Below are 26564 nucleotides of genomic sequence, written 5' to 3'. Positions count from 1 at the left end.
TATATAGATATAATAATCTATGCATATTTTTTATCGTGGTTAAATTGATTTTCGTTTTCGTTTTTATAATATATTTTCGGTTTTTGGTATATTTTTGCTATCGTTGTACAGAGCGGTTTTTCGTTTTTGTTTCTCACTAGGTACTCTTTGTTTAATAACGTTTCTTATTAATCTCTTACATCTATGGTACGATTACCAAGGCTGGGCATTAAAGAGCTAAAAGTTAAAATTAAGTTAAAACGTTAAGTTAATTAGATCGTTACTTTTTTTTTCAAATTCACTTTTAACTTAATAAGTTTCTTTTTTTTCAACATTAACGTGTAAACTTCAAGTTCATTTTATTTCAAAAGTATCTAAATTCAGTTAATTTTCGTCCGGAGAATAATGCAAATTTTTTAATAGGTTTTTACTTTGATGTATCATTTCAAATTTCTCCAGTAATTTTCTTGAGTGTAAAGAAAAACTATCTAGTAAACCATATTATGTGTCTGGAATTTTTTATTTTTTGAAAATTACCAAATTTTAACTTTACACTAATAGTTAAGTTACTTTTTTTTCAAAGTTAATTCTTAACTTAACGAGTTAACGAATATAAAAATACGAGTAACTTTTAACTTAACTTAACTTTATTATTTTAAAATAAATTAACTTAACGAGTTAAAAAAAAATTTAAAAAATCGTTAACTTACCCAGCCTTGACGATTACTATAATATTACTAAAGGTATATCGGCGCTTATATCCCACCGATTTTGGCGCAAATGCAGATATGTAATTTTTACACATTTGGCGCTTATGTCACGCGACATTTGTTTTTATACCTTCATTAAACCCAATACAAACATTTGTCTGACCGCGGGCCGGACTGGGCTTGCGGAAATCAGGAAAACTCGTCAGTCCGTCTGGGTGGATATTTTGAAACGCTGATTCGTGCGTACAGCGAACGGTTCAGAATATAATAGGTATCCACTATATTATTTTTATTACACCGAATATATAATATACCGTCAGATAATGATCTCGTAATCGTATAGAGGTATAAAGTGATTTTATTATTTTACTACGCAATACACCTGTATAGGTGGGTATTACTGCAGCCGCTGTCCGATTTACACGCACCTATATAATATAATATAGTGACGTACATATTAATATTTTACGATCAATAGCGAGATTTCGCCTAATTTGTTTGTATAGTGTAGCGAGCACGCATCGATTACCTATACACCTATAGGTGTAACCGTCTCTGCGGTCTTTTTCGATCGCACCGATATTCGCTAATCACTTTTCAAAAAATTTTATCGTAGATTCCCACTACAGATAATATACCAGAATACCGGCTACTATTATTTCATATTGAATTCGATATCACTCGTTTGTCTTATTCGGGGACAGGAACCTTTTGAATTTATCGACATCGGTTCCGCGGTACCGGTTCTCCAAAAATAAAATAACTGTTCCGGGTTTTTGATAAAAAAAAAAAATAAAGGTATCAGTTTCAAATAATGTCGGTACCGGTTCCAGATAATGTGGGCACCGAAAAGTATAATAATTTTGGAACGCGGGCTTAATTAATTGTATGAGAAATATTATTATGACTACTGTCCAATTCGCTTATAATATTATATAGTCGTATATTATAATATAACTATATCGTTATAATACGTTTCGCATCGATCGGAATGCCGTCCTGGTCGCGCACGTGTTACTGGAATTTTTGGAATTTTGGGACTATCAAGACGATCCGTCCGATGGGTGCATGACCGGTCGGTCTTACACAATTCAACATAATATTAATGTCATCCACCGGGGCAGCTAATTACCCGCAGTTCGGTTCGTCTGTCAATGTCAAGTAGGTGGGTATACTATTGGACGGTCGTCTCGCGGCGGCCATAATAAAATAAATTATTAACAACTGATACGAATACCAACTGAGCTAAAGGCTCGTATCTGGTATACGGAGTTCAACGATATTACAATTTGTTTAAAGTAAAATACTTATACAAATAAAAATATGATATAATTAAATAAACATAACATCATACAAAAATACTTTAGAAACAAAAATTTACATCAGCATTACATATTATAGGTACGTATTAAAATATTAAACGATATTATGTGTAGTTAGTTTAGTTTATTATTATAAAGTTAAGTTAAGGTTAAGTTAAAGTTACATTAAAGTTAAGTTCCAACTAAATTAAGTTCCAATTAAAGTTGAGTTCCGAGTAAATTAAAGTCAAGTTCCGACTACAGTAAATTTCCGGCTAAAGTTAAGTTCCATGTAAATTAAAGTTAGGTTCCGAGTAAATTATAAGAAAAGTTCCAGTGAAGTTAAAGTCAAGTTCAAATTAAATTAAAGTTAAGTTGCAACTAAATTGAGTCCCATGTAAACTAAACATAAGTTCCAACTAAGTAAAGTTCCAGTGAAGTTATAGTTAAGTTCGAATTAAATTAAGTTTCAAGCAAATTAAAGTTAAGTTCCAGCGAAGTTAAAGTTAAATTAAGTTAAGTCAACTGATTTTTGTTGATGTATGTACGTATTTTTTATTACATGTTACTGGCTAATTATAAATTTAAAAAAAATTAGAATCACTATTAACTGTAAACTCTTAAAAATATTTTCTACCAACTTAACTTAACTCAATTAAAATTTATCAGTAACGTGCCCAGGCTTGGATTTTTGTAAACTAACAGTAGGCAGGTATGTAGTAGGTACCTACCCAAAACATAAAATAATATTAGATCTATTGCAAACATTAGTGAACATATTAATTAATTTATTTTCAAAAATACCACCACACGTTCTTCCGCGTAATACTGTGTTGTCTCCTACGTATCACATTTTGAGAACCATACAGTAGAATAAGTATTATTTAATTTTTTTATCGTAATAACATAATATCATAAAAATAGATTTAAAAAAAAAACATTACCATAATATTATATTTGGCTCCCATGTTTGATTTCAAACGATTTTTATTTGAATCAAACATAACACATAACCTACCTATATTACATATAATATTAGTTTATTAAAAAACAAAATTACCTTAATAAAAAAAAAAAATACAATGTTATATTATTATTTTATAAATAATACTTTTATTTTCCAACACAATAGTTAATCCTGCAAGTTAGGTTAGGTTCACACCTGATTGGAAGACGATAAATATGATGTTGCATAAAATCATCATAACTTTTTAATATGTTTGAATTACAACTCTGACAGTATTCGGTAAACTTATAAGCGTTTGTTTTAAAACTCTTTGTAATTTATCATAATATTTTCTCGAAAACTAGTGGTCGTATAGCAACTTACGACTTAGTCTCGTATTTTTGTACAACAAACCCAAAACGTATTAGCGACGAAACGAGAAAATGTAAGGGAGACGTGCCGATTAACCACATCCCTCGTATATAATTTTATGAATTATAATAATTTATAACGATAAATCGAGAGCATTAGCGATCGTCATAATAATTATTGTTTCGCGGAGACGACCGTTTGTCATTTGTCACTCTCGCGCGCATCACGTGATATTATTATTATTCCATATTTTCTCGCCGTCCCTATCGGTGTATTCGCGTTATGCATAATATTATTATCACGTCAGCCCCGTGTTACAGGGTCATGTCTGCGCTGCAGACTTCGTGGGTATTAACGAACGAGCGACGGGTTGAACGAAAAGAAACTTTAATGAGGTTTTTATGTAAATCGCACGTTTGCACATGGGATGCGTCCGCCCGTCCGTCGTCGGCACACGAAGGGAAATATAAAAAAAAGTCGTCACCGTGTGATCGTTCGCGTACTTTTCAATTTCGCAAATTTGTCGTCGCCGTTGTCCATCAATCATCTGAAAGGTATACGCGCAGCTCGCTTCGGTCAAATGGCCGTCGATTATACAACGATATGTCGTTACAGCGTTGTTATCATAATATTTATACGATTCGTTATTCGCCTGAAAGTTTTCGCGGGCTTAGTGTTCTTCTCGTCCCGGTCTCTAATGTATGCAATTTTTTTTCTTCTAAAACGCCCCGACCCTCGAGCCATCAGATGATAAACAATTTGTAGATACTATATATTATATACACCTAACACTCGAGATTGTCGATGGGTAAAGTGATGTCGTTCTGCACCACTGCATTCAGAGTGGCATACTGGCGAGATTTCCGAGGGTCCAGTCGATAACATCCAATATATAGTTGCATAAATAGTATCGATGATATAATACAGGGTGTAAGTGTGGAACTGGATGGCTTGACAAATGAAATAACTTTGATTGTAATCCGCAATATTTTAAATTTTTTTCTTATATTATATCATAATGTGCTGCATGTTTTATATATTATAACATTTTTTATTATTTAATACTGAAAGTAAAACATTTTAAATTTGATTTAAATGTTTTTTGAAACATTAAAAATAGTCAATTTGTAAATCTGGTTTTGAGAAAATTTTTGATTGTATAACAATATTTAAGTCATGCATTTTATTTTTTTAAGTAAGATTCATTTATTTGAAAAGTAGTAACTTTTTAAAAACATATTTAGATTTCAACGAGTAGACAGAAGGTACTTTAGGTGTTTATAATTACGCTTTAATGTTTTTAATGTTATAAAAGTCTATATTTTTTGAATTTAAAATGTTATTTATGACTGGATCAATACATTACCTACTTAACAAAAATAATGAAAATTCAAAACATTTTTAAAATAGACCACATGACTTAAACAAAGGTTTTTAGAATCCGCATTTTTCTAAAAACCAGTTTTACAAATTGAACAATTTAAATTTTTCAAAAAAAATTTAAATCAGATTACAAATTTTTTATTTTCGGTTTTAAAAATCAAAATTAAAAATGTTATATTATACGTTTAGTCCAAGAGTCAATAAGTTGTGTCTAAAAAAAATTGATTTCTACACTGGACTTAGAAATAATAAAATAAAGTTGTAAGGTTTAGTGAAACACCGAATTTACAAGTTCAACTTTAACTGATTAATACATTTATATTTTAGTATTTATGAACTTAGTAGTGGAGGATATCCATTATATAAGATAGGTACTAAGAATTTAAATCTGTTCTTACAACTGAGTTACTTTCATTACTCAAAACCAAAAAAAACATTTTAAAAAATATTTTACAATTATGCACTTGCCTCAGTGGATGGGGCAAGTGAAAAATAGTCAACTAACTAGTACCTGACATTTATATTTCAGTTTATGGGGCAAGTGTATAAAACTGTATTTTTTAAACTACAAAATGGTATTTTTAGAGTTAAATTATCACGATTCATAAAAAAATGACAACACATTTGACATTTTATATTTTATAACATAATTTTGTTAGGTTACTTTTAACCATTAATACGTAGTTTACATTTATTCAAATTAATAACTGTTTAACAAATTTATTAACATAGCATAATGACTAAGTTAAAACAACTCTTAAATTATTAAATATATATTTTCAATCTTGTATTCTCTTGTAAGTTTCTTAGAAATTTTATAAAATTATATCAAAATATAAACTTGTTGAATTAAAAATTATCACACTTGTCTCACTTGCCCCAATACTCTGTTTTGTGGTGAAAGTGAATAATTGATCAATCATATCAGAAAATTACAAAAAAGAGTAATTTTTATCGTCACACAGTAAACTGCAAATAAAATAACATATACTTACTAAGTTTCGGAGATCTAGTTTTTTAACAATTCATTGTGAAAAAGGTGGATAAGTGGATGTCGCTCTGCTGTACGGTAGGTTACAAGTGGGTCGCTGTAATGGATGGTGTTAAATTTGAATTCAATGATATAATATCATTGTATAAGAAAAACGATTCTGAGCGAAAACGGTCAGTCAGCCTATGATTTTACCAAGTATATTTGATGATATTATTGTGAATAAAGTAATTTAAATATAACCTATTTACGTGGAGCCTTGTTTTAAATTTTCAATCCTTAGCCATAAAAGTTAAAAATTTATAAATTTTTAACTACAAAATAATTAATAAATTATAAATTTGATAAATGTTGTCAACATTTGAACTTTAAATGCTTATAAAAAAAAATTGTGCCTATGTATTTTTAATATTTTTCAACTGCTATTAGAACGATATATCAGGAGCCTTATATTAAATTTTCACGCTTTTTTACCCAACAAATAAAAATTTATTGATATTTATAGAAAAAAAACTAAAAAAATTGAAAACTGACAATGTCCGTAAACAGCTCAAAAAGAGTCAAAATATTTTCAACATTTTATGGTGTATAGAAAATGCTAATATAAACATTCAGTGAAATTTTCAAGTATCTACAGTCATTCGTTTTTTAATTACAATAAAATAAAAAACTCGACATGAGAAATCGAGTAAATATCAAATGTTGTAAAAATATAAATTTCAGACGCTCATAAAAATTTAATTTAAGTTTCTTCTAGACATTTTTTTTTTGATAAAGGTAGACAAACTTATGAGTAATCTTATATTATATTTTCAAATCTTAGATTTGAAAAGAAAAATTTTTATGAATTCTCATCAAAATAATTTGCTATTTTTCGTGATTTTTCCGTATTTTGTCAAAATTTGAACTTTAAATGCTTATAATTAAAAACTGTGACTAAGGATTTTTAATTTTTTTCATCTGCCTTTGAAACAATAACCTAGGAGCCTTCTATTAAATTTTCAAGCTTTTTTACTCAACAGATAAAATTTTATTGATATTTATAGAAAAAAAAACTAAGAAAATTGAAAACTGACAATGGCCGTAAACAGCTCAAAAAGAGTCAAAATATTTTGTAAATTTTATGGTGTATAGAAAATGCAAATATAAACAACCAGTGAAAATTTCATGCATCTACGGTCAATTGTTTTAGAGTTACACCAATAACCAAAATCGATTTTGTTAGAAATCGATTTTGCGTAAAAATTCCCGTTTTTCCTTAATTTTTCTTTTGTTTTTCACATCGCTTTTGAAAACTACTGGGAAATTAAAATTTTGACCTCCCCAATGCACCAACGATATTCACTTTCCCATCGAACAAGATACTGAAGTCGAAAATCGAAGCATTATTTCGACTACTTATCGTGTACACAGACACAAAAATAAAAAAATAAAAAAAAAAATAAAAAAAAAAAAAATAAAAAAAAAAACACACATCATTGTAAAATCAATACATTCATCGTTTCACTCAGAATCTAAAAAAATTTTGAATGATAGTCAAAAAAAAAAATAAAAAAAATACGTTATGATAACGGACCAGATTTTGATTATGCGATAACATAGATTGTATAGATAATAGAGTGTAATCATTATTTTTGCGGTATTCCAAAGACATTGTATATTTATATTACAGCGTAACTTTTGGTTCAATGATATTTTAGTATTTTATAGAACTCAATTAGCCACTTGCCCCAGTTCTTCACTTACCCCACCTGACCTCATATTTATTTCGTACGCGTCGTGAGATAACGATATAATTAATATTTATAATGTTTTCACGAAATTTTCACTGCAAATAATAAATTGTGTAACGCTGAAAATATCCGCTACATAGATTTATATTATATTTTATTTTAAAACGTCATAAATCACAAAATTATAATATCAATATCGTCAAGGCAAGTGTTTGAGTGCGTTATTGCGTATTGAACGTAGGCAGGAACAAATCATTATGCTATATCGAAACCTCTTATGAATTGATCTATCACGAAAAATGCAAAAACCGCGTAGATATTACAATATATATTACAGTTATTCAAATTTGCCGGACGTAACGCGTTCCGAGATTAAAATAATAATAATATAACGAATTTCGATAAATCTCTGGCGCCGACTTAGCGGTCTCAGCGGACACAATAATAATATAACGTGTACTGCTATTATAAATTATACAGTGTGGTCGTCACGCGTCGTCGTCGGCAGAGTAGTACGTCCGTCGAGCGACGGTTACGAAATGCTCGGCCGGCACCTGTTGAACGCGATGCGACACGACACCTCTACAACACGACCGCAACAATACGCCTCCTATTCTTCCCCGCCGCCCGTCGGACACACGACAACAATGCGCCCGGCCGTGGCTGGCAATCTCCTCGTCGTTTTTATTATCACGCGTTAGGTGCGTCTATAATACGCGCTCTTTTGTGCCTCTCCCCGCGGTGCAGTTCTTCTTTTTCATCTCTTCCGCAGATCCGATCCGACGGGCGAAACAACGCCGCCGCCGCCGCCGCTTTCCTCGGGATAGTAGAATAATATAAAACCGTATTATATATATTATAATATTATAATAATATAGCATAAATAAAGCGTATACCAATACACGTAATAATATAATAGTACCTATATAATATAATGTGGTATAAACGCGACGGAGAGAGAACGAGCGAGCGAGCGGGAGAGAGCGGCTGGCTGACGGAGACGGAGCGACAGAGTGTGTGTGAGAGAGAGAGAGAGAGAGACGACCGTACATATTATTTATCGGAAACGATATTATACCGGAAAGCGCGTTTTTAACGGCGGCGGCGGCTCGGCGCATTGTTCTCGAGGCCGCGCAGAAAACAATCGAAACGCGCGTATATTATACGCGTTTATCTGTACAGTATATTGTGTGGTGTAGTATTCTCTTTTCGCGGCCTCCGAGACGGTTTTGTTTCGTTTCGCTTTTTTTCCACCTTCTCGGTTTGTCTCGCGAAAACCCTTTGTCCGGGCGCGCGCCTACCTATCCGTTTCGCGAAGCACATCGTCACAACCTAACCATATCTGGACGGGAACCGCGTCGACGCAGGTACATGACAATAATATTGTAATACCAGATACCAGCTACATCATATTATCGTGATATTATATTATTATACCTAGGTTACATACCCGCGTGTTTTGCCGACCGGTCGAAATTTATTCCGGTCGGAAATCGAGAAGGCAAAACCAAAACGATCAAAACCTACAACTACGATCGGTAGTGACAGTCGTAATAGTCACGTGGTGTAATAATATTATACAGGAGAAATTTCGACATGCCAATAAGGAAGGATCAACAACAATTCTTATTGGGCAACTCGTCGACGCTAGTAATATTCATTTATACTCGTACCCAGACTTGGGTAAAATACTTTTTAAAAGTATTTCAGATATATGCTCCGAATACTTAAATAAAAAGTATTCGGAATAATATATGAATTCGAATACTTTATGCTAATAATATCCCTAAGTATTTGGAATACTTCACAAAAAGTATTACAAATATTTTTCGAATACTTTTTTTCCAGTAGATTTAGATTTGAAATAGCTAAAGTATTATTTTTTCAATTCTGTGTTTATAAATAAACATTATTATAATCTCGATAATACACACCTATCTGCAGTTAGTTATAAATCATATTCAAATTAATATAATTAATAAGTAATAATTAGTAATACATAAGAGTACACCTATGTAAGAAAAAAGTAATCCGAATACTGTACTCGGAATACTTGTAAAAAGTATTAAAAATACCGTATTGAATACTTTCAAAAAAAAAGTATTTAAAAAGTATTCGGAATACAAAAAAAAAATATTCCAAATACAGTATTCCGAATACTGTATTGGAAATACTACCCAAGTCTGCTCGTACCTACCTATATATATATATTGCGTTGTTGTCTGCGTGCTTGTCGTCGTGTTTAACGGTAAATCGTATTCTATGTTTATACGTAATATTATAATAACGCACTTTTTAACAATATGGGGCCCAGTGTGACTCGGCGGTCTGCCTCAGTCATTAACGCGTGTTCAGAGGTCAAGCATCGGTCGACGTCGCTAGTTCCCGGATGTGTGACAACCCGGGTTCTGATGGTGATGAATTCTCACCCCGCATAAAGCCGAGACTGGGCATTAACTATAGTTAATAAGTCAGAAGTTGAGTTGATTTTAACTTATTAGTTCGGTGTTTCAATTAACTTAACTTTAACATTTATTAAATAATACCTCATAAATTCATTTTTTTTTTTTATTATAATTATTGACTATTAACTTATTAATTATTGAAGTTAGGTAAGTTACCTAATGGTATTTGACAACTTAATTTTAAACTTAATTCATGTATTAAAAATGTCTATTAACTCAATTGAAAAAATAATAATGAACTAGCGACTTAACTGAGTTAAAAAATATCATTAACTTGCCCAGCCTTGCAAAAAGCTAATGGCCATAGTTGTCGATGCTTGAGATTATATATCAATTTAATTGTTTGATAACGTCACTCTCGACGTACCACTCTTGCGTTTAATATTAATATATTATACATCTAGATCGCATATATTTACCTTAAAAAAAGTCCAACAATACCCAATACTATTATCGATGCATTTATTAATTATTTATATCCAATTTGTTCCACCGTCGTAGAAGATATAGGACATAAATACGGTGTCTCGTCGATTTAAGCGATACATATCTCATATTAACAAATATAGCATATAGACGTGTGCAGACTTTTGTTGCAGATGTGGCTACTATTTTTTGACCACACTTCCCGCCAGCGAAAAAGTATAAATACTAAAAAATGTATTCTCAACAGAAAGTTAAAACCTAATGTATATATTAAATAACGCATCTCTCTGAATGCGATGTCTTCATTGTGATAATACTTTCAAATTCCGGCAGCTGGGTGGAAAAGACTTAAGGGCAGGAAAGGCAAATGGCTCTAACGTTACGCCCCAAAAATTATCACGTTTTTTTCTTCTTGCGTGCTATTAAATTACGAAATAAATAAATTATATAAATAAGAAACAAATAGCGGTCTTATTATTTATCATTAAAAATATAATAGAATAATATACGTACCTACTCTAATTGTCCGCACCCTCGACTTACTTTTTTTCACGTCCCACGTATTTACCATCCCTGTTATTTAGGGGATAGTGTTTTCTGGCGCGCCTACTTGAAAAGTAAACTTTTGATGTGGCTATATAGCCCTATATACAGGCCAAACCTGTGCGCACGCCTAAAATTATAATATAGGTATTAATATACAGGCTTAATATAGGTACAGTTGGCCAAGGTCAACCAAACAATAAGTACAATTACATCGATTATTTTCTAAACGATTTCGTGAAGCTTGTTTCACGTTACAACCAAAACCATAATATATTATAATATGATTCAACGTTTTTCCGAGCCGTGGATAAAATATAAAACATGCATGTTATAAATTAAAAGTACTTTATGACTGCGCCGAGTACATTATATTACTATATTACTATTTTTTATAATATACATATATATTGGACCTAACCGTTCAAAATGTTCAAAATGGCCTCGTAAACTTTTATATATTTCTGTGTTACTTTTCAGACTTTTCGAAATATCAGGATATAAAAATGCGAAGTTGAAAGTAGTCATTCTGACTAAAAATATAGGTACACGCGGTTCTACCGGCGCCGTAGTGTATATAATAACTACTAGTTACTACCCATAATACTTGTATGTAGGAAGTCCTGTGACGATTGAGCTGTTAGGTACCTCGGTAGGCGGTAAGTGATTATGATAACACTGTCAGTTGGCCCATAACTCCGCAGTGGCTCGGTGTCAGACAGTATTTATTATGTCGTCCACACCGTATTCCGGGGGCATATAACAAACCGCAAACGTTGTCCATTCTCAACTGGCGAGTCGCGATATCTGCGAATTTATGTCCATAATAATAATATAATATTTTTGAGGCCTGACGGTTAGCTAATGTATACGTGTCAGGGCTTTGTGCATTGCCGTAGAAACGCAAATCGACAGTAAAAAGGGGGGAGGGGGCAAGTGGATGTCGCTCTGCTGTACAGAAGGTTACAAGTGGCTCACTGTTATGGATCTAGATGACGTGCAATATGAAAGGATTTTCCGATATTCGCATTTTTAAGGCGGTGGTAAAACGAGAATCTCGAGATTGACGGTGAAAATTAAAGGTTAGGAAGGGAATTGAATTTTTTTTTGTTTTTATCGTAGATTTGCGTACCATAATTATTACAATAAACAATAAGCGTTACGAAAATCGGTGAGAAAACCAAAAATTGCCTCCAGCCCAAAAAAATAATATCCATATGTTAAATATTATATAGATATACTATAATAATATAATTATTGCACTTTCATAATATTATACTCGTCGACCCAGCGTGCGTAAAATTGTCGAGGTCTTGTATTTCCGACGAAAAAAAACAAAAGTGTGGAATCGTCTATATATTATTATGTTATACCCACCCATACACTTTAAATTGGGCGAGCAATCAATTACGATGTACAATATTATTATAACGAACCATATAATAATAAGGTACCAGCTCTGACCCATTAGCTCTGTGTAGGTATATGCTTAGCTCCTATATACCTACATATATATTATCATCGTAATATCCGAACGCGGCGGTTTACCGATTTGTCTATTATTATTATTATTATTATAGTGTTTCGCGTGAATATGGCAATGATGAGATAATGATAATATATTTAAAACTTTTCACTCGTCGCGATGTTTTCCTGTAAAAATATAAAATAATATAATAGGTACCTTACCCGAGGAGTGTCGAACGCATGACGATGACTGATAAATCATACACCTATATATATTACATTATAACACAGCCAAACATGTTTTAATTCCACTTTTCTGCTTGAAAATAACGACGCGGGCACTACGTTAAACACAAACACACGTCGCGCTTATAATAATATATATATATATATATATACACCTATACATCAACAGGTTATATCGCCGTATAATATAATAATAATAATAATAATATTATAATGTGCGGCGTATATATATTTATATTATGTAGAATAATAATAATAATAATAATAATAATAATCCGAGTATGCATAGGTATAATATATAACTACATAAGAGGTTAAGTCCGTTAACAGCTATCGCTCGGCCGATCGTATGTGATCCTCGATGTTGCACACACACCATGTAGATATGTGTATAATGTATTTATATACAATACCTGCCGCATCTGGCATCGCTAAGTGCGTAACCCTTTCACCGCGATCATAATATTATTGTGGTGAGTACGTATTATTATTATTACTATTTATCGCGGGTGAAATCCAACCGAGAAAAATAGTCTTACGATTTTCTAAGCACTTGGCGCGACCCGTGCACATACCTAAACTCAGGCGCTTTAATAATATACCGCGATGATCTTGTGCGATGTGTACCCATAGGTATATAAACATATAATGGCTGGCCACCCCATTTATCGGAGCACTCAAACCCAAACGGGGTCTGCAGTTTTATCCGAATAAAACATATTTTTGTCGAGTATAGATTTGTTCGCGATTATAGCTAATCGAGTTACAGGCCTGGATGGCCGCGGATAAGACAGTTACTCAATACGCCTATAGATGTGCGGAATCCACGAATCTCCAACAACATAATGGTAAATATCGGTTACGTATAGGTATACTACTTTGCACCGGTTCGCGTATATATACCTATCGTAGCTGCCGATTCGCCTGAGAACAGGGAACAGAAGGGCGTGTCATGTTCGAGAGAATCGATACTATATTATAATATCTAGACGGATAGAGGTTATAGTTGAACTTAGAGACTAAAGCATAGGACCTATGCCATACTAGGTGGAAATCGGGTGGACTGAATGGGGGGAGGCTAAGCTCCCAAATATTCCTTAGCCTCCCCCTCTTCCACCCAAATAGACAGCTTTATAATTGTCTGAAATTTAAGCCCCCCTCCCCCGTCAACCACGATCACCGCAAAGAGTCTCTGCGCAGTCTGCAGAGTCGTATGCATCTAAACTATTGGGGATAGCAATATTGAATCTTATCTTTGTAAAAACGTTTTTGGCATTTTGAGGAGTTCGCGGTTCCTGCTTGACGATTAGAAGCGCGCTTGTGGGGGGGGGGGGGGGGGGGAGAGGCCGCCATAATACGATAATATAATAATTTATCAATCGCGGGTCGCGATTGTACAGGTACGGAGGTTGGAACGTCGTCGACACCGCGCAGTCGAGCGCGCGCACAGGTGGTTGCGGCACGACGGCGGCCGTTTATCACGAGTGAAATATCGGCCTAATCGCGGCAATAAATTAAAAAAAATATATATAAAAAAAACACTACAAATTATTTCGAAACCGCCGGCGACGATGGAATCGGTTCCGCCGCCGTGCGCGCGCGCCGCCGAGAAGTAAAAAAACCGCATTTCTGGAATCACACGTGTTCGTGGACGAATATATAATATATATATATGGGTATAAGGTAGAAGACCGAGAAAAATATTAACGACGATGATAATAATAATAATTATTATTATCATATGGTGCCGTTTGTAGATCGTCGTCGTAAATCGTCGAGACGTGGCGGCGATGTCGGCGGCGGCGTAACAGACGACGACGATGGTAATAATAATAATAAAATAATATTATAATAGCGCAAAGGAAACAACCCATTACACACACACACACACACACACACACACACACACACAGACCATTTGAGCAATACGAATAGCAATCGTTTGAAACCCGCCATGGTCGGCGGAAAACTAGTTACGAAGCGCGTGCCGTATAATATAATAATAATATAATATTATAATAATAATTATTATAATGATATAAAATATTATGAGTTATCGGCTTGCCGAGAATCGACCACATTGGTTCCACTTTATCATTTATTTCATGCCCAGTGAAATCGGTTTGTATGGTATATACAGGACGATTCGCTGAGCACGACGACGATCTTCGCCATCATTTCAAAAAAGGAATTTATTTGAATTCTGTTTTTTTTTCTTAAAATTTTGAAGCGCGCGTCTCGAGAGGACCGAGACATTTTAAAAATGTAGATATTTTATACCATTCAAAGAGTGTCCTGTGGCGTAATACAAACTTTTTTTTCAAGACTAGAACGGCAATTCTTTTTACTGTAAAGTTAATTGTTGTTGAGCAGATGCATTTTTTGAAAACTTAGTAGCATGTACCCATATCGAAATTCAAAAGAGTAGTTTCTGAGTTAATAAAATGTACAAGACGATTCACCAGACACGATTACCCCTATGTTTTCCTTCAATAATGAATTTATTCAAATTCTGATTTTTCAAATTTTTAAATATACTGTTATACATATTTAAAATTCTTAAATGTTTGTGTTCTGCACGAGGAGTGTCATTTGTGGTGATACAGACTTTCAAAAATTTTCAAACGAGATCCCCTTTTATACTCTAAATTATTTAGTGGGTACATTTTACAAACACTTTGACGTACCTAATTCAAAATTTAAACGAATAGTATCTCAGTTATTAAAATTTTTATGCTAAGCATAATATAGTTTTTTAAAATTATTTTACAAAAATATAAAATAGATGTAATATTGGATCTAGCATTTGATTTTATACTTGAAGTTTGAACCATTTTTACAAATTATTAATGTTGATTTATATTTAATATTAATCACTAAAAATTTCAAATTACCATAGCCCCCATATCTTTCAAACCCATTATCACGAACTTATCATCATTACTACAGAAAGTCAAATAACTTAAAAACTACTCGTTGGAATTTTGATTCTGATATGTCAACATTTTCTGAAAAACTATCAGCTAAATAATTTACAGTAGAAATTGGTTGAAAAGATTATTATTTGAAAAACAGAAGTTCATACCTCCACATGGCACTCTTTAAGTGGCACAAAAACTTTCAAGAATTTGAAATGTCTTTATAAGAATATTTACAAATTCAAAAAATCAAATTTTGAATAACTGCATTCTTATTTGAAGAAAAAAAAAGCGGTGAGCGTATTTGGTGAGCCTATACTGTAAACTTTAAGGATAATAGTCCTTAAAAATGGTATTACAAAAATAAAATAGTTGTAATATCTAATCTACAGAGGTAGTACTCACATAATACCACTGAGGGTACTAAGACAATTTTAAGAAATTGAAAATTTTTTTTTTTTATCCATAAGCCCGGCATCTATGGCCATTAGCTGTTTGTAGGGTTGTAGTGTGGTGGTGGTAGAGTTTGAAACGGTGAGTTTTTACACTTGGGTATTTGTGTTTGGCAGAATTTTTAAGTGGACACTTGTAAGTATCTGCCATGGTGTCGGCACAGATGCGGTCGGCACAGTTGCGGTCAATACCTTTTTGGTGGCACTTGCGGTCACTATTTTGTTTATACCTATGAACTGGTTTTACAATACTGACATAATAATATAAAATATTAATATTAATAATAATAACTTGTACTAGAGTAAAACCAAACTTTCCTTCTTTTCTGTTATTTTTATATACGTTTTTATTACATTATCGATGTCAATGCGATAATAATGATTATTATCGCACATTGTGACTACGGTGGGCAAGTCATGTTTTTCGATACATTTGTTTATCAGTTGTAGACAAAACGAGATAGGCCACACAGAGTAAGAAATGTATTCCGGCACAGATGCAGTAGGCCAAGAAATAGAAATAATCGAAACAACAAAAGGTAAGCCTTTCGCAATTTTTAATGGTTATCAATTCAGAAAATACAGACAAAATGAAAATGGGACAGTTTGGGTATGTTTGAATGAAAAAAGGATAAGTGTACGGGTCGTATGAGAACTAAAAATTTAGAAATAATTAATTTTTCCGATAATTTATGTAAACCTGATGTGGCAGCAAGCGAAGTAAAAAAACAATTTGATAATGCAAGAAAAAGAGTGCGAGAAGAGTCTTCATATACATCATCTCAAATTTTCCGTCAAAAGATGTCCCCTTTATTCCAAAAAGGCTATGACCACGTTACGAATATTCCTACTTACGCTTCCGCCAAGACAACTTTAAATAGGATTAAATAAAGGACACTTCGTAATACATTAGATCCAAATTCGAAAGAAGAAATAATTATACCCGATGATATTTCACAATTTGGTAACAATTACCAATTTTTATTATTTGACAATGATGTCGAAGAAAGAATTATTGCTTTTTAAAGTAGTGCTCAACGAGAAGCTGCATCTTCATATAGAAATTTTATCATCTACCATGGCCGGTTGAGGGATGGCGGCCTTTCTCTCCGGGCACCGTGACTGCCGGAAGAAAAATGCCATCCGTAGCCGGGATCAAACCGGCGTCGGTGCACGTCGCAACCGACACCTTAGTTCGCTCGGTCACTCTGTCCTCCAATTGTAAAATTGTGTTGATGGATAAGTAATAATTAATTTTAAAATCATCATATCTACTAAATCTATATTATTCTATTAATAGGTACACACATTCAAATAATAACTGTCTTTTAATTTTATAGTCTAGCTCTAGATACAACAATATTTACAAAAAATAAGTGATCTGATCAACAATTAACTGGGAAAAAAAGGCGGTTATCATTATTCATTAGGTTGTTATGATGATTAAAAACTATTGAATAAGTATAAATAGATACATTTGATATATAACTAATTTTATTTTCAAAACTAGAGTCTGTCTGCTCTATTAGAGTAGAGTCTTTCTATTGTATGAAGGGACAAAAGGTGTTCAAGTTCGTACCGCTCCGCTGTATTGTCATCAATAATAATAATGTCTGTAGAAGGGTCACTGTAATAGTGTAATAGTTAAATTTGAATTCAATGATACAAAATCATTGTGTGTGAAAAACGATTTTGAGCGAAGACGGGCTGTCACTGGTCACCCTATATATTACTATGTATATTTTATAATATTATTTCTGTTAGAATAATTTATTTTACTATTGATGCAGTAGATTGAATTAAATTTTTACTTGATTTTCAATAATTCCAATTTCTAATCACACACACACACACACACACACACACACACACACACACACACACACACACACACAAATACAATCCACTTTTAATCATACCCGTGGAATTCGTGAACAACTCAGGTCCGTCAAAATGAAAGAGAAAATGGATTGATAAAATACAGCATCCCAGGATATTAAAAAAGATCGCCCAAACACATTTCAATGTTTTAAAACCACTCGCCCAAACGCACTATGCTAAATTGCCCAAACAAAATGCATTTTTTAAAAATTCGCCCAAATTCAAACCGCCCATATCACTCACGTAATATTGGTGTATTATTCAAGTATATCGCCTCGGATGCTTCGATACGACAATAACGGAATCGTCTCAGAAACAACCGCAGACCAGAAATATTGCATCGGCATCGTGTTAACCTGATGGCTTATATTACTATTATATAGTTATATATTAATATTAACATTTACAATAATATTATAATATTGTTGAACGCGTATAATATCACATCAAACTGTGTAGGTAAATATTGTATATTATTATTAAAATATGTGTCGAACGAGATCGTCTGCAGGGAAAACGTTTGTCCTTATGACGTGTTGGCCGACCGCGAGACGACGACTTTCACGCGGCGAACAAAAGCTGTTATAAGACGTAGATACCCATTTTTATTTATTTATTTATTATTTTGCTTACGTCTATTATAATATATTATATTGGCGTGTCGATATATTATACATATGAAAAGGGAACAGATAATTTTTTCCAACGACTTATAACGCGTAATAAACGGCGATTGTTGGTATTCGTTTTCATTTGTCCGCGACGACGACGATGGCGGCAAAAACCGGATGACATTCGATATCGTTACAATAATATGCACATAAGTTCATAAATTGGTAAGTGCATAGTATAATAATATATAATACATTATGTTTAAGTCGCATTACCTACGACAACGTTATACATATTTTAATCGATTCGCCGTGTGATTATTTATATTCTGCGGACTCCATAATATTATTATCATACAATATTGTGAAGTTTCAATGATGAACAAAATAGGTGCACAATAGTATTTATTTTAATTTATCTAATTCAACTGAACTAACGTACACAAAATCATTATGTCCAATATACAATATTATTATAATTACGGTTAATAACAATAACGGTAATAATATTATCAGGTACAATGTAAACTGTTGTCTAGTCGACATACACATTTGAGAAATTAAAATTAATATGATTACATAATTGCAGGTTTAAAATTGAGGCGAGATAAGGGTGTTCGTTTGCGAGACGCATTCGGCGGTGAATTGGATGGTTACGCGAACGAAGTTCGATCGAAAGGACTGAAAAAAAAATAGGTTAGGTAAAACCCTAACCGAACTAAAATCCTGTGTACGCTACTGATTGCCAACCTTTTTAACCTTTAAACATTCCACTAAGATAATAAAGGTTATATAGGTGCGTGGGATAACCTCTGATACGTCTGTACCAAAAAATGAACGAATGAAAGTTACGACTTGGGGAAATCCCATTACATAATTACTTTGGGTACTGCGACACTGAAATATAGGTACCTAACATGTTATACCATAATATAAACATTTAGCCCTTAAATAATGGATAGATAAAATACATAAATATTCCACTATAATGTCGTTTTCGGTGGCTAGTTATCATTACATACCTCGGTCATCGTTTAAAAGCACATTCTACAGGTGTCGTGCTAGTAGTCGTGCGATCGCGTGTCGGCCGTAACTACGATAGTCGTGAGCCTTTGAGACGGTATCGAGGTATAATATTGGTATATATTTGATCTCATTTGGTCACCCACTTACCCATCAAAATAATGCAATGGTCGACGGGCGCGTGTCTGTGCGCGATCCTGCTCCTGCAGCTTCATGGTCCGGCGGTGGACGCCAGTTTCTGGGGCTGTTTCAACTTTCCGTTGATGATGACGAAAATGCGGTCGACCATGCAGGCGGTCGTCAGTGGCAAGGTGGTGCGGCAGACGGAGAAGTATTTCCTCATTCGTATGCCACCGCGGTCAAAGACCAATTTGGCCTCGAACGTGGCCACCTGAAAAACGTAGGTGGACGGCCCGCTGGTGGTCGGCCACATCAAGGGCAACGAGGAACACGGGCACACCAGGTACACCGGCGCTGTGGTTGGTGGCGAACCGGGTGGACCGGTGGTTGCGGTCACCAGCGGCCTGGTCCTTACTTCTAAAAATGAAAAACTAATTCGTTGATTTCACGTTAATTAAAAAAGAAATTTAGTAAGTAATGAAATGCTAAAAGTTACTAGGTAAGTTAAAAAGTTAAAATTAAATTAACTTTTTAACTTAACTTTAACTTTTTAACTCGTTAATGCCCAGCCTTGTTACGTATAATCAATGATGTCAAGACGCCGAGACGGGGATTGGTCATTATATGTAATTTTCTGAACTGTCGTCTATCACGCTGTTAATATAATTGATGAAAAATAAACTCATATATAAAGACTCAAATGTTTTTTTATGTTATTACTACCTATGAATTTTACCTAATAGGTATACAAGAACTTATACACATATATGAGATAGGTATATATGTCTTTGATGGGTTTTTGATATGTTTTTGGAATAATTACCTACAGTACAACAAACAAGACTTGGATGTTTTTCTATAAGGCTGTTTATTATTTTAATAAATTGTCTTAGTTATAACAATCGGTATTATTTGTGTGATTGCAACATACAAGAGAATTGAAACCGTACGTATATTATTACCAAGGCTGTGAATAATTTAATGCATTAAAAAACCTTAAAAATGTCAAAAGAATTCTATAAAAAATGCACTTAAAATGCAAAAAAAGGTGGGTAAGTGGATGTCGCTCTGCTGTACAGTGGGTTGCAAGTGGGTCACTGTAGTGGATGGTGTTAAATTTGAATTCAATGATATAATATCATTGTATAAGGAATACGTTTCTGAGGGAAAACGGTCAGTCAACCTATGATATTACCAAGTATATTTGATGATATTATTGTGAAAAGGTAATTTATATATAACCTATTTTCGTGGAGCCTGGTTTTCAATTTTCGATCCTTAGCTATAAAATTTGAATATTTTATAAATTTTTAACTACAAAATAATTATTAAATTTAAAATTTGATAAATTTGGCAACATTTGACAACATTTTTAAATGCTTATACAAAAAAATTGTACGTATGTATTTTTAATATTTTTCAACTGCTATTAGAACGATATATCAGGAGCCTTATATTAAATTTTCACGCTTTTTTACTCAACAAATAAAATTGTACTGATATTTGTAGAAAAAAAAACTAAAAAAATTGAAAACTGACAATGTCCGTAAACAGCTCAAAAATAATCAAATTATTTTCAAAATTTTATCGTGTATAGAAAATGCTAATATAAACATTCAGTGAAATTTTCAAGTATCTACAGTCATACTTACTTTAGAAAATCGTTACATGAGAAATCGAGTAAATATCAAATGTTGTAAAAATATAAATTTCAAACGCTCATAAAAATTTTATTTCATTTTCTTGTAGACATTTTTTTTTTGATAAAGGTAGAAGACAAACTTATGAGTAATCTTATATTACATTTTCAAATCTTAGATTTAAAAAGAAAAATTTTTATGAATTCTCCACACAAAATAATTTGCTAATTTTCGTAATTTTTCCGTATTTTATCAAAATTTGAACTTTAAATGCTTATAAATAAAAACTGTGACAAAGGATTTTTAATTTTTTTCATCTGCCTTTGAAACAATAACTTAGGAGCCATCTATTAAATTTTCAAGTTTTTTTACTCAACAGATAAAATTTTATTGATATTTATAGAAAAAAAAACTAAAAAAAAATGGAAATTGACGATGTCCGTAAACAGCTCAAAATAAGTCAAAATATTTGGAAAATGTTATGGTATATAGGAAATGCAATTGTAAACATTCAGTCAAAATTTCATGTCCCTACGGTAATTTGTTTTAGAGTTACACCAAAAACCAAAATCGATTTTCTCGAAAACAGATTTTGCGTAAAAATTCCCGTTTTTCCTTAATTTTTCTTTTGTTTTTCACGTCGCTTTTGATAATTACTTGGAAATTTTACTTTTGACCCCCCAAAGTACCAACTATATTCACTTTCCTATCAGAAAAGTTACTGTTGAAGAAAATCCAAGCACTTTTACTGTCCTAAAGGGTGATGACAGACACAAAAAAAAAAAAAAATAAAAAAAAAAACACACATCATTGTAAAATCAATACATTCATCGTTCCACTCAGAATCTAAAATGCAATATAAAATATCAAAAATAATAGTATAAAATGCACTTAAAATGGTTTTTAATTTAATTTATATGTATATATTTATATTGATATTCTACATTAGTACATTACATTTTACATGGAAAAAAATGTGTTTATTTAATAAAAAAAAAAAATAAAAATATTGATTGAATTTGAATTTTGCAGTGCTATTCACCTGAAATATTTTTAAAAAAAATTTTTATGTATTTAATTTGTTAAAATAATAAAACAAACCTGAATATATTTATTTGCGGGTACGTTATTCATATTTAGGCTTTACTATAGAGTCAACAATTTGTTGGTATTTTTTAAAATTAATTTTTAAACACGACGAAGACGTCGATACTCCTAGTTTCAGTTTTTTGGTTGATTTAGAACAGTGCCAAACGTCTGCCGAAATCGTCGTATTATCATTTATCATCGTCCATCAATTGTTACCACGTTTATTCCGAGCCGAAGCGGTTCTATAGATAATCATGTGTTCAGGTTAAGCAATTGGATGTTCTAAATGTAGACTATAACTATTATTTGTTATACCTATTTATATAAAAACTGTTAAGAAAAAAATAGGTTAGGAAAAACCCTAACCGAACTAAAATCCTGTGTACGCTACTGATTGCCAACCTTTTTAACCTTTAAAAAAAGATAAACATTCCACTAAGATAAAAAAAAAGGTTATATAGCTGCGTGAGATAACCTCTGATACCTACGTCTGTACCACAAAATGAACGAATGAAAGTTACGACTTGGGGAAATCCCATTACATATTTACTTTGGGTACTGCTTCACTGAAATATAGGTACCTAACATGTTATAGCATAATATAAACATTTAGCCCATAAATGATGGATAGATAAAATACATAAATATTCCATTATAATGTTGTTTTCGGTTGCTGGTTATCTTTGGCCGACCTCGGCCATCGTTTAAAAGCACATTCTACAGGTGTCGTGCTAGCAGTCGTGCGATCGCGCGTCGGCCGTAACTACGATAGTCGTGAGCCTTTGAGACGGTATCGAGGTATAATATTGGTATATATTTGATCTCATTCGGTCACTCATTTACCCATCAAAATAATGCAATGGTCGACGGGCGCGTATCTGTGCGCGGTCCTGCTCCTGCAGCTTCATGGTCCGGCGGTGGACGCCAGTTTCTGGGACTTTTTCAATTTTTCGTCGATGGTGACGCAAAAGTGGTCGACCATGCAGGCGAACGACGATGACAATGTGGTGCGACAGACGGAGAACTATTTCCTCCTTCAGTTTCCACCGCGGGTGTTGAAGACCAATTTGGCCTCGGAAATGGCCGCCGGCAAAAGGTCAGAGGACGACATGCTGGTGGTGGGCCACACCATGGGCAAGGAGGAACATAGACTCACCAGGTGCACCGGCACCGTGGTCGGTCTGGTGGCGGACGCGGAGCACACGGAGGGCAATGCCGTCATACGCCTCACACCGGATATTAATGAGTATCCGGCAAAGAAGTCTGTTGGCGAACACTTTGATGCGATCAAGGGCTAGTTCGTGGACATTGCGGCGAAACCTCAGTACAAGCCGCTGCGGACGCGCATCGAGGGCGGCTTAGAGGCGTTCGCGGACCGATAGGACGACATTGAGGCGAAATTGTTCGATGTCAAACTCGTCGCTTGGGTCATGATGGGCTTACATGTAATCAGTGCTGTCAAGACACCGAGAAGGGGGTTGGTAATTATGTAATTTTACGAAATGTCGTCTATCACACTGTTACTGTTATATACTTGATGAAAAATAAACTCATATAAAAATCTCAAATATTTTTTACGTTATTACTATACCTATGATTTTTACATAATATACAAAAACGTATACAGATATATCGTATAGGTATAGGTTTTTGGAATAAATACCTATAGTACAACAAACGAGTTTTAATTAAATAAATGCAAGGCTGAGCAAGTTTATGATTTTTTTTAACTCAGTTAAGTTTAGTTAATACGCACCGATAACAAAAAGTTAAAAGTTAATTTAACTATAGGTTAACTCTGTTAAGTTAAAAGTTAATACACGCTTTTTGTTAACTTTTTATTAATTTAAAAAAAAAATAATTTGTTTATACAATGCTAGCGTACTTTCCACAACTAAATTATAGACTATAGTGTTATAGTGTAATTATGCTTTATACAGTATTTCCATATAAGTTAGATTCGAATGATATACATTTTTTACTTTATAAAATTTACGGTAAATATTTTTAGACATGAAAACAAAATAGACGAAAATAGTTAAATATAATAAAATAAAAACAAAATAAATTAACTTAACTTACTTCTTAATATGAAAAATCAATTTGTTAATTAAAAAAGACATTTAATAAGGTAACAGTTAAATTAATTAAAAGCCGAAAGTAACTAGTTAATGCCCAGCCTTGTATAAATGCTATGAAAACATTTTAAATTGCTGTTTGTTATTTTAATAAATTGTCTTAAATTTTACAATCAGTATTATTTGTGTGATTGTATTGGCCAAGTAGATTGGTCATTGTGTATAGTTAAATACAAAAAAAAGACAATTTATTTAAGTAATTATGTAGTATTAATTTATAAAAATTCAAAATTCAAGACAATTAAAATTGTATTACTTATATTATTACTATTGAACAGAATAATATAGTGCATATCTTATCAGATATTTTAAATTCCCCATTTAAAATAAAAATAATACAAACGGATGTTGTGAGTGATTGTAAATTATTGCATAATGGTTATAAATATTCATTAACATACACAGAAAAAAAAATTAAAACAATTGGTAACTGAATATTTCCGTAAACAGTTGAAAACAAATCAAAGTATTTTGAATATTTTATCGTGTAGGTATAGAAAATAGGAATATAAACAACCATTGAAAATGGCATGTATCATATTGCTGATTTTTTTTAGAGTTTCACCTACAACCAAAATAGATTTTGTCAAAAACCGATTTTGCGTAAAAATGGCGCTTTTGAAAACTATTGGGAATTTTAAATTTTGACCTCCCAAGTTCACCAACTATATTCACATCCCCATCGAACATGATATTGTTGAAGAAAGTTGGAGTAGTTTTACTGTCCCAAACGGTGATGACAGACACAAAAATAAATAATTAAAAATAAAAAACACACATCATTGTACAATTTTTCAGCTCAGAATCTAAAACAGGTAGTGGTTTACTGTTTATAAACTCGTAAGATAGTAAGTGATAAGTAGCTGATATTAAACTAGTATAACAATAACCAGAGAAATAATTTAACTGCCTTCCCCAAAAAAGTTATTAATATTAAAAAAATGGCTTTTTTATGCCACAAACACCTGATATATATTTAGTAGGTATTCACTTTGTTGATCACTTGATTTATACACATTATTATATATTATATTATATTATTTACTATAATAGGTATCTCTAGATTAAATGAGGACCTTCTGCAAACTATAGAAAATAGACATAGACGAATGGTTATCAAAATTTTATTTTAATAATGCATTGTTTAAATAATTTGTACTCCATCACAGTTTTTTGATATTATATTTTTAATATATTATAAAATTAAAACTATTCTTTTGTTTAAAAAAATAAATATGATATATTTTAAATTATAACAAGCTAAATGTGCTAATTATTAAAAAAAATATATGGATCATTTTTAAATTAGTTATCATAGAAAAAATCATTACGAATTTAAAAGTGTTTTCACCACGACATTATTTTACTCTGTATTTCTACCAAGTTAATGAAAATAATAAAAATCAATATTTTTTAGTTAGGAATGTGCTGATTATTTTAAAAAATAATGTAGCCGACCACCAGCCCACAACCGTTTTGGAATTATTCGAAACGTACATCCCCTTGTTCCGTGCCACCCTTGAGGCCGAATTGATCGGGGACACCGGTGGCATCTGACTGAGGAAGTTGTTCTCCGTCTGTCGCACCGTCTCTTCGCCACTGGCGATCGCCTGCACGATCGACTTCGATAGCAGCTCAGGCACCCGAAGGAAGGCCAAGAGACCGGAGTCCACCTCCGGCCCCTGCAGCTGCAGGAGCAGGACCACGCACAGACACGTGACCATCGACCACTGCATTATTGTGACGGGTAAGCGGGTGACCAAATGAGATCAACTATATACCAATATTATCCCACGATACCGTCGCAAAGGCTCGTGACTATCGTAGTTACGGCCGACACGCGATCACACGACTGCGAGCACGACACCTGTAGAATGTGCTTTTAAATGATAACCGAGGTCGGCAAAAGATCAATAGCCACCGAAAACAACATTATAAATATGGAATATTTATCTATATATCAATTAAAGGTTATATGTTATTATACTATACAATTTTAGGTATATACCTATATATACCGCAGTAGCCAAAGGATTTCCTCAAGTCATAACTTTAATTTGTTCTTGTTGTGCGCATATGGATCAGAGGTTATCCAACGTACTTATAACCTTTTTTATCTTAGTGAAATGA

The 26564-nt window shown here is 32.8% G+C and overlaps 1 protein-coding gene across 2 annotated transcripts; it reads left to right on the top strand.

Annotated features, from left to right (window-relative positions):
* Positions 1-22983: 22983 nt before the first annotated feature.
* Positions 22984-26418, top strand: LOC132945376 (uncharacterized). 2 transcript variants are annotated; one of them, XM_061015100.1, is made up of 2 exons: positions 22984-23773; positions 25852-26418. In XM_061015100.1, exon 1 carries the CDS (start codon positions 23151-23153, stop codon positions 23592-23594), a length of 444 nt encoding a protein of 147 aa, XP_060871083.1. In that variant the 5' UTR covers positions 22984-23150; the 3' UTR covers positions 23595-23773; positions 25852-26418. The 2 variants fall into 2 exon arrangements, with proteins under 2 accessions (XP_060871083.1, XP_060871082.1); XM_061015099.1 differs by having other exon boundaries at positions 22984-23777.
* The last annotated feature ends 146 nt before the right edge of the window (positions 26419-26564 follow it).

This window comes from Metopolophium dirhodum, chromosome 5 (genome assembly GCF_019925205.1).
Source record: "Metopolophium dirhodum isolate CAU chromosome 5, ASM1992520v1, whole genome shotgun sequence".
NCBI lineage: Eukaryota > Metazoa > Arthropoda > Insecta > Hemiptera > Aphididae > Metopolophium > Metopolophium dirhodum.
The sequence above is the reverse complement of the archived record's forward strand: the minus strand, read 5'-3'. Positions and strand labels throughout refer to the sequence as shown.

What these genes read in the sequence shown, in the direction of transcription:
- LOC132945376 (XM_061015100.1), top strand. Translation starts at nt 23,151, where the DNA reads ATGCAATGGTCGACGGGCGCGTATCTGTGCGCGGTCCTGCTCCTGCAG.